General features: G+C 40.5%; 2 protein-coding genes across 2 annotated transcripts; one reads left to right on the forward strand and one right to left on the reverse strand.

Annotated features, from left to right (window-relative positions):
* Positions 1-300: 300 nt before the first annotated feature.
* On the reverse strand, positions 301-7056 carry bcl7a (BAF chromatin remodeling complex subunit BCL7A). Its single transcript, XM_079179503.1, has 6 exons — positions 6904-7056; positions 4598-4679; positions 4407-4503; positions 3869-4018; positions 2908-3011; positions 301-2462 (listed from the first exon to the last, which is right to left on the reverse strand). The coding sequence occupies exons 1-6, from the start codon at positions 6993-6995 to the stop codon at positions 2388-2390; spliced, it is 600 nt and encodes a 199-aa protein (XP_079035629.1). The 5' UTR covers positions 6996-7056; the 3' UTR covers positions 301-2387.
* Positions 7057-9053: 1997 nt separating this feature from the next.
* On the forward strand, positions 9054-12500 carry eif2b1 (eukaryotic translation initiation factor 2B, subunit 1 alpha; the record flags this gene model as incomplete). Its single annotated transcript, XM_079178819.1, has 9 exons — positions 9054-9364; positions 9449-9550; positions 9799-9935; positions 10125-10241; positions 10666-10778; positions 10880-10948; positions 11039-11114; positions 12133-12258; positions 12345-12500. Exons 1-9 carry the CDS (start codon positions 9352-9354, stop codon positions 12498-12500), a joined length of 909 nt encoding a protein of 302 aa, XP_079034945.1. The 5' UTR covers positions 9054-9351.
* Between the last annotated feature and the right edge of the window lie 65 nt (positions 12501-12565).

The raw sequence follows: 12565 nt of genomic DNA on the forward strand, positions 1-12565 counted from the left end.
TACCACAATATACATACATTTATATACATATATTTATACACACACATATGAAACTTAATATAAAATAGGAAAATGTTCTTAAATTGAAAGTGGATGTGACTAACGGCAGAATAAACTTCCTGAAAGTTGGCTGTTTCTGCAACCTTATGTGTGTGTATACATACACATATATATATATATATGTGTATGTATACACACACCTCTGGTTACCACACGCTGACTCAAAACCTAGTACTTCCATAAGTACTGAGGGTGAATATTTGTACTATAACTCTTCAAACACTGAACACAAACACAAACAACTTTTGTGAATTTTATTAAGAAAACAAAACCATTGGACATGATATAAACCGAGCACTACTGATGGAATAAATAAGTCAAACCAAACCAAACATCTGTACAAAGATCTAAAGAGAAACAAAATGGTCCCAAGGAAAAAAAAAATACAAGATTTAACATCTCACAGCTCTTTTTTAGTTTTTTTAAACACAGTTATGAGCAAACTATAAGCAATCGGCTCAATCAGGTGAAAGCTACGACAGAAGTGAGATCTTTATTCTTTTCTTTTTTAAACTGAGTGTACATAATGCTTTTAATAACTGTTAATGTCGATACAATAGCATTTTAAGTTCCAGCGCTGCTGGACTGGGAATGAGGTATATGCTAATCCATCCTCTGAACCGAGACAGTTGTGTGTTTTTATTATTTATTTTCTCTCCATCCACGTGAATGCTGATTCTCTGAAATCTGATCAAGTAATTCTGCGTCGTGAAAGTACTTCTTAATAGCCCCTGTTGTCATGAAGTCATTGGTTTGAGGTGATTCAATTGATTTCACTCCATCTTCACGAGTTAATAGTGATGAAACGCAGTCTAACATGGGTGAGGATGCACATTAGAGGTCACAGGTCTGAATCTGCACTATGTATACATGCATATATATATAAATATACATGTATATAAAGTTCAAGAAAGTTGCACAAATCTGCACAAAAACCGGGCGCTCGATGCCACACGATTCAGCCGACAGACAGCACCTTGAAGGAGGATCAGAACCAATGAGCTGAAAGACTCTTCTGTCAGAGATAAGTAGTGACACACAGATGAGAAACAGTAGAAACAGACCAGCGAGGGAGAACTTTGAGTTACGACGTTTGAAGACGTTTAAAATGTCCAGAAGGTAAAAGTTCCTCTGGGTAGTGTTCAAATTCCAGTCTCCAGCTGTTTCTACAAAGGGATAGCTCGGCAGGTTTTGGGGAGGGGGGGGTTTCAAGACGCTACAGCCAGAAGATGGTATGGTTAGCTTAGCATCAAGTCGGAAACAGCTAATTAAAGGCTGACTAATAAAACATTGTGTCGCGTGTGTTTAATCTGTATAAAGACAGAACGGTAGGAGCTGTTTTCTGGGGGTTCCTTTGGACAGAGCTAGGCTAGCCTTTTCCCTTTGTTTCCAGTCTCTATGCTAAGCTAAGCTAACGACACCAGAGTGGTATCGAGAAATGTAGAACTATCCCTTCAAATAAGAAGCGTTGCAGTTGATTATAAATATTGGAAAATACTAATTAGTGATGATTATAAGGCAAACAAAACAAAACATGGCACCAAAGTTCAAATTCCTGCTTGACCTGAAACGTAGCAACTCAAGGCACAGCTTCAGGATCTACGCTACCGACGCCTGTCGTCACTACTTATCCAAGAGTTCACGTTGACCAGTACCGTCTTCTTCTTCTACGAACCACAAACTAACGTTCAAAATAAAAAACACACACATGTGAATGGAGAACTCTTCATGGATAAGACTTCCACTACAGCAGCAAAAATCTATCTGTGATCGATTGTGACATAACCATAACAGTGCATTGACCCTCCTGAGAAAAAAACCCTAAACGTTTCCTAAACAAATATAGAACATCAGACTAACAGGAGGCGGATCGGGGGGGCTGAGGTGACGTGGTCGCTTTAGGGCCCCCGCCGCTGATCTGAGACCAGCTTAGCCTCGCGGGTGTCCCGAGCTAAACCTGGGAAACGTTTTACAAACGGTCTCAGAGCAGCGGCCGGGATCGACCTCAGAACCCCAGTGTTGACTCTCTCTGGCCACAGATGCAGGTCAGGGTTTGGTGGCTGACCCCCCCACCTGGTCACAAAGGGGACTGTGCCCCACCCCCCCTCCCCACCCGGTCATAGAAGAAGTGTGGAGAACTGGAAGGAAGCACGGAGGGGGACCAGTGAATAGAGGTAATATCCATTCTCCCTCTGTGGCAGAGGAGTGTGAAGGGGGGGGGGTGGGGTACATTAGCCCTAATTTATCTAGAGTTAATGGAGGGAGGTGCAGAGGGAGGGAGGGAGGAGGAGGAGGAGGGAGGGTGAAGGAGGAACGACCCCAAACATTTAACTCTCCTCAAAGTCCTGAGACGAAGACTCCGCTTTGCTTTTCTTGGTGGGCGGGGCCTCCTCCTCTTGGTCCTACAGGGAAAATAAAGAAAACATAATAAATATTATAATAATAACAACAATACACACTTCTTTTGTGAAAGCTAGAGTACAGTTTGTACAATCTCCACTAGATCAGCTCCATTTCCACGACTGCATAAGCATCATTTAAGGACCATTTAATCCGGGTGTCTGTGTGACTATAAATATCTACACAACATTCACTGAGTGCCAGCGGGAACAGACTGCTTATGAGATATTAGTCTCTGAGATTTCTGCATCTAAACAAAGTAAATATAATATTGTTTGTGGTGCTCACATCTCTGTTTCCCAGTAATAATAACATCCTGTTTACTGCTGCTGTTCCAAACATCACACTCATTTTTCAGAAATAAAACATTGATTTAGAACAGACAGTTTAATCGTCCACTTGAACAACAGACCCGGTGGGTCGGGCGTGTGTGTGAGGTGTTGGTACCTGAGTGGCTTTGCTGTCTGAAGAGTCCTTGTCCCCCGAGGACAGACTGTCTCTCTTGGCACTCTGTGCTTTCTCTGAGGTCTCTGATGAAGGGGGGGTCTTAGCTGAGGGGGGAACATACAGTACGTTAGTAAAGAGATCACAGAGGTGACCTGTTGTCTGACACGGTAGTGACACCGTGTGGTGGTGAGCAGGTACTGCACCGTCAACCAGAGAGACTCAAATAGTTTTACATTTTCTAAACCAAACAGTTGATCAGACAGCTAATTCTGCTGCTTATCTTAAAATATTTGACAGTGCAAAAGCGTCACAACACAATATATTTAGATGGGACTCATTGAAATTTCAGAATTACAGAAAACAATTCATTGTTAGATCATAAACGCAAAAGAATCCACAGGTTCCAGCTTCTTCAACTGTGAAATCCTGCTGGTTCTCCGTCCTCTGGGATAAAATGGTGTAGTAATTCATATTGTGTTCAACCAACAGTCCAATCTGAATACAGGAACCTTTTTTCTACATTTTGTGAATCAAAAGATTCAACAAGAGAATAATCACAAGATAAATGGAGCTTTACTTTAAGTCCTATTTCCTCACATGTTGTATGTAACACGTTTTGCTGGATTGTGCCGCGTTGAAAGACGAGAGACCAGCAGGTTAAGTTTCCTTCAGGGTTTTTGGGCTTTCAGAGGAAACCAGAGAAAGAAAGTTGAAGCTGTATTTAAATAAGAGGAAGTAGATCTGTTCTCTCAGTGTGATGCTGTTGGTCCTGACTGAGGCGAGATTTAACTGGCAAAACAAAAACAGGAAGTGGCCGATCAGCTGCTGAACTACCACCGGCTAGACGTCTACTGAGAGAGAAAGTAGACCTGTGGTAACATTACATGTGCTGGTGTCTGACCACTAACAGAAAGTAGACCCGTGGTAACGTTACATGAGTGTGTGTGTGCTGGTGTCTGACCCTGCTTGCTGTCGGGGCTCTGGTCAGTCTTGGCCTCGCTGCTGTCGCGGTGAGACGTGGCGGCGGGCTCCGGGGCCGGGCTGGTGCTACAACTGTTTTCCTGTTTCACCGGAGACGAGTCGGCGATGGAGCTCTGGTTGCTGTTGTCATCTAGAAGACACAGAGAGAGAGATGGAGGCATTTTAGTTACCTTTCTTTAAATAGTTTTTGTCTATAAATCCCATGAAAAGTCTAAAACCGACACTGAATGTATACACCAACAAGTATTTTGTGTTCTCCACGTGTGCATTAATCCACCGATGAAAATAGTCCCCAACAAATGCTCATGTTTGTTGTTGCTGTTTGAGTAAATTACAGAATCTTTCTTTGAAACTATATATCAGTGTTTTTAAAGAGTTACATCTTCAGTAGGAACCAATGGGCTTTGGAGCTGAGAGCCACACATTTATGGTTTTGGTCATTTGATGGGATTTGTTGCTGATAATATGAATACAGAATGACAGCAGGCGTCCGTGTCCGTCAGGGCGTCCGTGCGTACCGTGCATGTCCATCATCCCTGGAGAGGAGCTGTTCTCTGGAGTCGTCAACTCGGAGCCGTATTTCTCATCTTTACCCTTCTTCTTATTTTTGCTCTTCTACAGCGAGAGAAAGAGAACAGTGTTGAATGTTCATTTGTCTTCAGCATGTTTCAGATGAGGTCACACAGTGTGATGAAGAGGCTGAACTCACGTCATCTGATTTGGGCTCCGTCACTGGAACCCACTTGTAGATGCGGAGGGACGTGTCTCCAACAGTCACCCACTTCTTCTCCCTGTGACAAAAACCAGCACATCACATTATTACCATTCACACTTCTGTATGAATATAACAACACAAAGCCCTCATAGTGATAGTTTAGATGTACAGGCTGCAACTCATTATTTATTCTCTTCATAGCTTCTTTAATTAACCACTTAGTTAAAATGAACATTCCATTTTCCCAGATCCAATTATAACATCCTCACATTACTTTATTGTCTCAATAAAACTCAGAGACATTACATTTAAAATGATAGAAAGCTAATTATCATCTTTTAGAGTCTGGAGCTGGTGACTGTTTTGACCTTTTTGCTAAACAAATGACTTAATATTTGTGGAAAATATTGTGATTAATGCAGCAGGAGACGTATGAGGTTAACAATAAATAGACAGGGCTCATTATGTATCTCAATACAATTACAGTACAGCAGATAAAATACTTTTAAAAGCATCACATTAGGACATTTTACAGACCAAAACGAGTAATTGGGGAAATCATAAGGGCGTAAACAGAAATGAAAATATTTGGAAGGAAGTCTTTTGGTTTATAACATTTTTCAAAAGCCTAATTTGACATCTTTAAATGTCCGTTCAATGATTTAAAGGACAAAGAAAACCAGCAAATGTTCAGATTAGAGAAGCTGGAACCAGGATTGTTCTCTTTTGTTTGTTTTTTACAGTTCACAAAATGTTTGTCAATTTAATGTTCTAATCAAGTTGAATTCTGTCAATAAAGGACGGCTAGAAATGAGAATAGCATAAATATAAAATCAAAATAGTCTGTGATTCGTGCTGTCACCATTGTGTATTACCATTATTGATTAAACTACAGATATTTTCATAATTAATCCAGTGATGTTAGTCTGTAAAATATCAGAAATAAAGAATATCCCCAATCGCGTATTAAAGTGTCTTAATTTGTTCAATCAACTGTCAGAAACGGTGAAACTTTGGCTTAAAGAAATGACAAACAATGAATCAATAAACTGTTGTATTCAGTTAATTTACTGAAAGTAAAAGTCCTGCATTGAAAATGTCCCTTAGTAAAAGTATGATTAGCTAAATGTACATGAAGTATCAAAGTAATAGCACTTATAATGTATTTAGTGTTATACTATAGGATATAATATTGTTTTATTATTATCACATTTAGCTGGTTATGTTGGTACAATACTAAACACTTCATATTCCTTTCAATGTATTGTATGTGTACTCTGAAATGTAGTGAAATTAAAGTATAAAGTAGTATATAATGGAAATACTAAAATGTACTTCTTGAGTTCATAAATACTATAACTTTTAAGCTAGTTTAGTAGCATACAGTGTTAGCTTATATTACAGCAGCAGAAAACAAAAGAATGTACAAAAGAAACACCCACAAAACAATATTTATTAAAATGTATAAAATAATATATTTGTACCCCAAAGCTTAACATTAAATTCCACTATGTCTTTTATTTTCAAATTCAGAAATAAAACCATTAAATTAACGTTATTTTCAAACCACCAACTTCTACTGACTTTGACCTGGGGACGTTTGATTAAACCGCCTGATAAAGAAAACATATAAATGCTGCCCCCCCGGGCGGGGTTACACACCTAAATCGAACATATCAATACACCTTCGACATAAAGGTGTGTATAATTGAACCGAAACGTGTGTATAAAGTGTGTTTTAGTGTTAAACGTTAGGACCGAGTCGCTACGTGTTCAGTTAGCCTACTTCCTCTCTCCCAACCCCCACCTTCCTCCTCTATCAGACCTAAAGGGCGACTCAAAGCGCTTAATTTAAAACTCCCAGACGGACTAAACTACTCCGCCGTCGTCAAATTGTTTCCAAGTCAACAGTTATTTGGAGGTTTTCTGGAGGGGGTACAAAAATAAAACCCTCCGCCGTTAGAGCTTCACGCGCAAACAAACGGCTACAAGCAATGGCTTCATGTGACTGCATCGAAATGGCTTCTGGGTTCAACCCGTTTTTAGCCGTTAAGAGAGAGAGGAAAAACGGCTACATGTTGTATGTCAGCAGCCAGACGAAAGAGCTGTGTCGGTGCACCGCACTATAGTGCGCCCCGGTGCACCTGAGCTGCAAGTACATCTGCCGTGAATCTCCCAAATTCTTTAATTTCATCCCTCACTCTCGTCTCCTTCCCTCTCTCTCCTCCCCCAACAAGCCGAAGCCTTTTTTTTCTCCTCGTTGTTAGATAACGAAGCCCTTTTTCTTTTTCCACTCTTACCATTTTCGTACTTTCTCAATAGCGGCCATAACCCTCTTGATGTCATCTTTCGCCCTGCTCCGGGTCTCCGCTCGGACCGACCTGCCCGACATTGTTGCCGCGGTTGGGTATAATATTTTTTTTTTTAAAAGCTCGCCGGCAGTTCAGACACAATGCAAACAGTACAGAGCGCACAGAGGAGCTACTGCGCCTGCGCGGACTGATAGAGCACAGTGAGAGAGAGAGGTGGAGCTGCAGCTGCAGTTCTGTCTCCCTGCTGTGTGTCTGCAGGAGAACAAAGAACTAAAAACTACTACAAGTTTGGGGTGAAACTTCAGGCTCAGATGCTTTATTTAGGTTAAAAAAATCACCCAGCCATTTAATTTTCCCAGATCCAATAATAACATCGTGAAATTACTTGCTTTGTCCCAACAAAACCAAACTAAACAAATTACTTAATATCTATCTGAATGGAAAATATTGTGATTAACGCAGCAGGAGACGTATGATGTTAACAATAAATAGACTCTAACATCCCAAAGGCTCATTATGTCTCAATACAATTGCAGCACAGCTCCAGACTTTTGGGTTGTGAACCTCCTCGTTGTTGCCACTTCATGTGATACTGAACCAAACTTGTTTTGTAAATATTAGTTCAAGCACAAAACGGCGTGTAGACTAAAGTTGTGGCCTATTGACAGCAACACTATCTTTAAATACAGTAAGCACAGCATTTGTTTATTTGCTGTAATCCTATGAAAGGTCTTTCTCTGGCCCTTGTCTTGAAGGCTTGAAGCGTGTGTTATAGTGTTATATTCTCATTGGAAAGGCCTAAATCTCACCTGTCTTCATGTGTAAGACGTCAGAAAGGATGTCACACGACCCAAATAACCGTGTTCTTTTGAGGTAATCTTCAGTCCTCGCCAGACTTCTCTTGCATTGTTTTTATTTTGAGCGCTCCTTCATCTTTCTCCAGTAGCTGTCTTGGCCTTTCCATGGCATACGGGAGAAGCTTCGGTTGGTTGCAATCTGCAACCTCACCACTAGATGCCGCCAAACTCTACACACTGGCCCTTTAAGAAACGTAAAAGTGTACTTCAGAGTTGGTTCATGAGAGTCACGTCATCTCCGTCTACCAAATGTTGTGTAATCAGAGGGATAACGGCTTCTAACCGGGATTTAATGCGTAATGGGGGAAGTTAAATATTATTATTAAATATCATATATTATGATCTAAATATAAGCTTGAGGTGTGTGGATGTAGGTGATGGAATGACCATAATAATAAAATTAACGGTAGACATTACGGGAGATATTTTTGTGATACATCGCTACTTGTATGGATTTAGAGTGGATATTTGAGCCTCCTAAACACGAAACAAAAACATAACATATAGTTATTATTTTAGGCTTTGTGACTCTGTTGACTATTTCCTGTCTATATTAAGTTGCAGCTCAGATGATTTCTGATTGAGGGAAGATGGAGAGGAAAGATGGAGGACCTTGTGAGATTTAAAACATGAGGTAAACAATTTTATAAAAATAATAATGCGAGACTTACTGGAGACTGAATATATATAAATATATATAAATAACAGAATTATACCTCAGATCTTGTTTAGCTATGAAGCCACTCTGCATCTTTCACTTCTTAGGCCTCTGATGTTGGGAAATATATATTATTATATGTGTGTTTTACAATATTGTAAAGTACATTAATAAAAACACTTCTGTCTACAACTACATTATCATGGGTATTTAATTAAATGTTTATTTTATGCTAATAAATGCTAAGTAGGGGGACTTAAAGTGTTTGACCCTTTTCTTATTAATAAAACTCATAAAACTGCATATCTGCCTGATATCTATCCAACAATAAATAAGATAAAACTTGATTTACAGTTGCAAGACAAAGTAGAAGAGTGAAAATTCAAAGATATATCATAATAGTAACAATTGTAATGATGATAATTATAATTATTATTACAATTAATAATAATAGAAAATGTGTTTCCTCATCTAAATTACAAAAGACACAAGTATAAACAATTTTACCCTAAATATTTTCACCAAAATGTAAATGAATAACAATATCTCCGACAGCACCTGAAGAGGGCACGACGTTCAGCATGGAAAAAAGCGTTCTACGTCATCTCTCCGCGACACGTCAACACGCAGCTCTCAGCTCGTAACGCATTGCAACTCGGAGAATAGTGACAATAAAACTTTCTACACAGACTGAGGATTATTCTGAAGCAGCTTTGAGGAAAGTGTAGCTGACATTGTTGCTTTATAAACTGTTATTTATTAATTTTGTGTATAATTTGATTTAAACGAAGGCTGCAGGAACACGGAGTCAGCAGATTATTTGGCATGTGCCAAAATATTTGGGTCTGATAGAATTCAGTAAACATTATTTTGTGTTCACACTAAAGACTGCAGCTTTTAGGCTCCCGTGTAGGTGTCAGGATGAATGAAGAAGGTACGTTTGTTCACGTTTCCCCCCTTTCCTCTCATATTTTGAAGGTGTAATTAAACATGAACCGTGTTGCTTGTGTCCGGTCAGAGCTGGTGGAGTATTTCAGGGCTCAGATGAGGACAGACCCGGACATGGCCTCCGCTGTGGCCGCTATCCGCACTCTGCTGGAGTTCCTCAAGAGAGACAAAGGTGTGTGTTCATTCACTCCATCATCCATGTGGGCCAGCGAGGAAGAAGGACTCAGACCCTGTAGCATCGTCAATAAGATCATCATGTAGGGATGTAGTACAGTAAACAGTACAATATGTACCTCTGAGGTGTAGTACAGTAAAAATTACAATATGTACCTCTGAGATGTGGTACAGTATAAAGTACAACATTTATCCTGTGTTCCTGGTGAACTAGGGCCTCTTGTCTGACCAGCTGTCCCCCTTCAGGTGAGACCATCCTGGGCCTGAGGGAGAGCCTGACGTCGGCCACAGACTGCCTGACCGGAGTGGACTCGTCTGTGGCCGTGTCCTCTGGAGGAGAGCTCTTCCTGCGCTTCATAAGTCTCACATCGCTGGAGCACCAGGTGAGCGGACAAGATGCAGCTTCAGCAGTTTTAGTCGGCCAAATGAAACGGGTCTGTTTTTATTACATAACGGCCTCCCCTGGAGGAAGTCCAGGCAAATGCTGAGCGATCCGAGATGAAAGGAGAACCAACGAGAGAGTTTATTTGTCTCGTGATTACGAGACAAACTGTGACTTTTGTCTCTTTCAGGATCTGTCTCGCTGTAAGAAGGTGATGGAGGAGAGAGGAGAACTTTTTCTAGAGAAGATCTCGATGTCCAGGAAGAAAGTGGCTAAACTCTGTCACACCTTCATCAAAGACGGAGCTGTAGGTGTTTTATTTTAATGTAGTATTGCTACTTTTACTCAAAGTGGGAATCCTTGAGATTTCAGTCCTGGTTGAAGGAGAATTTGTATTCAATGAAGAACTGTAATACAGTATTTAATTCTGGGAATGTCGCCACAGAAACCCAGTTCATAATACTGCAAATATATAAATATCACAATACTTTCATCAGAGGGCTCCATCACCATCCTGTTACTTCTTTTGGCAGAAGATAGTGACTTAACAAGACATTTATTTAAATTAACATCTTAGAGATTGACTGAATATTTCTTCCACGACTGCTTTATTTATTTATTAGGTTTCACTCGGAGAACGCAGACCTCTGCCTCACCACTAGATGGCACTAAATCGTACACGCTGGCCCTTTAAGGCGGTGACTGATGTTGTTAAAATGTTCCTCTCTCAGAAAATCCTCACTCACTCGTACTCCAGAGTCGTCCTCCAGGTGCTGGAGAAAGCTGCAACCGAGAAGAAACGCTTCTCTGTGTACGTGACGGAGTCACAGCCCGACTCAGCCGGGTGAGTGAACACCGACAGGAAACTGTTTTATTGTGAAGGGACAGACACACACACACACACACACTCACTCACTCACACTCATTGTTTCTTTCTCTGTGCAGGCGACAGATGGCGGACGCCCTGAGAAATCTCAACGTCCCAGTAACAGTGGTCCTGGATGCAGCTGTCGGGTAAATACATTTATCATGAAGTTAAAATCAGTGTCTTACTTTCATCAGCATGACCTTAAAGCTTTGTGTATTCTGATATCTTCCCCTCAGGTATGTGTTGGAGAAAGTAGACCTCGTTATTGTTGGAGCGGAGGGAGTCGTTGAGAGCGGAGGGATCATCAACAAGGTGAGTTTCAGTGAATCGTCCGGAGCGTTTATCACAAAACAAGCTCATCAAGTATCGATACCACTCAGTGTTTAAACACAGAAACACTACCGTTTACGACCACAGGGGGCGCCACATGTTCCCTGTAGTAGCTTTAAGTAAAAGTACAGAAGTATTATCAGCAAAATGTAATTAAAATATCAAAAGTAGAAGTTGTCAATGTGTTTTTAATATGAAACATATTTAATCATTTTAATGTTAGTTGATCAAAGTCAAGATTAGTTATTTAGTTCTAAAAGATTATTAAACTACTGGATTATTTCAACCGGTTTGTGACAGAAAACAACCTGCTTTAAAATCATAAGTGAGTGAATCTTATTATATTATGTTCATACTGGTATTTAGGATTTCTGCTAGAACATGTTTACATGCTTTAATGTCCAAAAAAGACCCTTTTCCCTTCATACTGTCTGAATATATATATATATATATATATATATATAAATATATAAAACCTCTGTATGGAACGCTCCGTGTTAGCGCCTGTCTCTTTAAGACTAGCCGATGAAAAGGTGTGGGCGGTATATTCTGACGAGTCAGCATGAGACGAAGGAGGGAGATCCAAACCCCACTGACTCGTCTTATTTCAGTTTGTGGGTTGGTAGGAACTCCAGATATCCAGATGTTTGTGCACAAGTTCTGAAAAAGTCAGTTTTTATGATACGTCCCCTTTAAAAAAAGACAGAATAAGGGATCACTGCGTTAGAGTAGAAGGGACTTAACTTTATTTAAAGAATTCACAAACAAGTTGAAATCATCTCATCAATGGCAGATTTGTGGCAGAAAATAAGACTTAATTCAACTTTTTGAGGTGTTTTTAACGTGTTCATCTACAAACATGGTGGAGTAAAAGTATAAAGTAGCACAAAATGGAAGTACTCTAGTAAAATACAAGTACCTCAAACTTGTCCTGAGTTGCTCTCCGCTACTGATCGAGACATAAACACAGAGCTGAATGTTTGACCGTTGCCGTTTACAGATCGGCACGTATCAGACGGCCGTGTGCGCCAAAGCTCACAACAAGCCCTTCTACGTGGTGGCAGAGAGCTTCAAGTTCGTCCGCCTCTATCCGCTCAACCAGCAGGACGTGCCCGACAAATTTAAGGTAAGAAACCAGACGAGAGGATTTCACGTCTGGGACTTTGTTTTTGTTCTATATTTTCTTTACGAACGTTCTCCTGGCCTCCGCAGTACAAAGCGGACACGCTGAAGACCGTGAAGAACCTGTCGGAGGAGCATCCGATGATCGACTACACGCCTCCGTCCCTCATCACCCTCCTCTTCACCGACCTGGGAGTCCTCACCCCGTCTGCCGTCAGCGACGAGCTCATCAAGCTTTATTTATAACTCAATAAAATAATTTTTATCACAAGGTAAACGCATGTCTAAAAGGTTTAATTGAATGCAACACA

The sequence above is a fragment of the Pholis gunnellus genome, assembly GCF_910591455.1.
Source record: "Pholis gunnellus genome assembly, chromosome: 18".
NCBI classification, from domain to species: domain Eukaryota; kingdom Metazoa; phylum Chordata; class Actinopteri; order Perciformes; family Pholidae; genus Pholis; species Pholis gunnellus.

Bases quoted from the DNA above. Each gene is read 5' to 3' on its own strand.
- bcl7a (XM_079179503.1), bottom strand. From the start codon at position 6,995: ATGTCGGGCAGGTCGGTCCGAGCGGAGACCCGGAGCAGGGCGAAAGAT. The intron at 4,504-4,597 runs GTGAGTTCAGCC...CTCTCGCTGTAG, and splicing joins CGGAGCCCAAATCAGATGAC to AAGAGCAAAAATAAGAAGAA. The intron at 3,012-3,868 runs GTCAGACACCAG...TTCCCCCCTCAG, and splicing joins GAGCCCCGACAGCAAGCAGG to CTAAGACCCCCCCTTCATCA.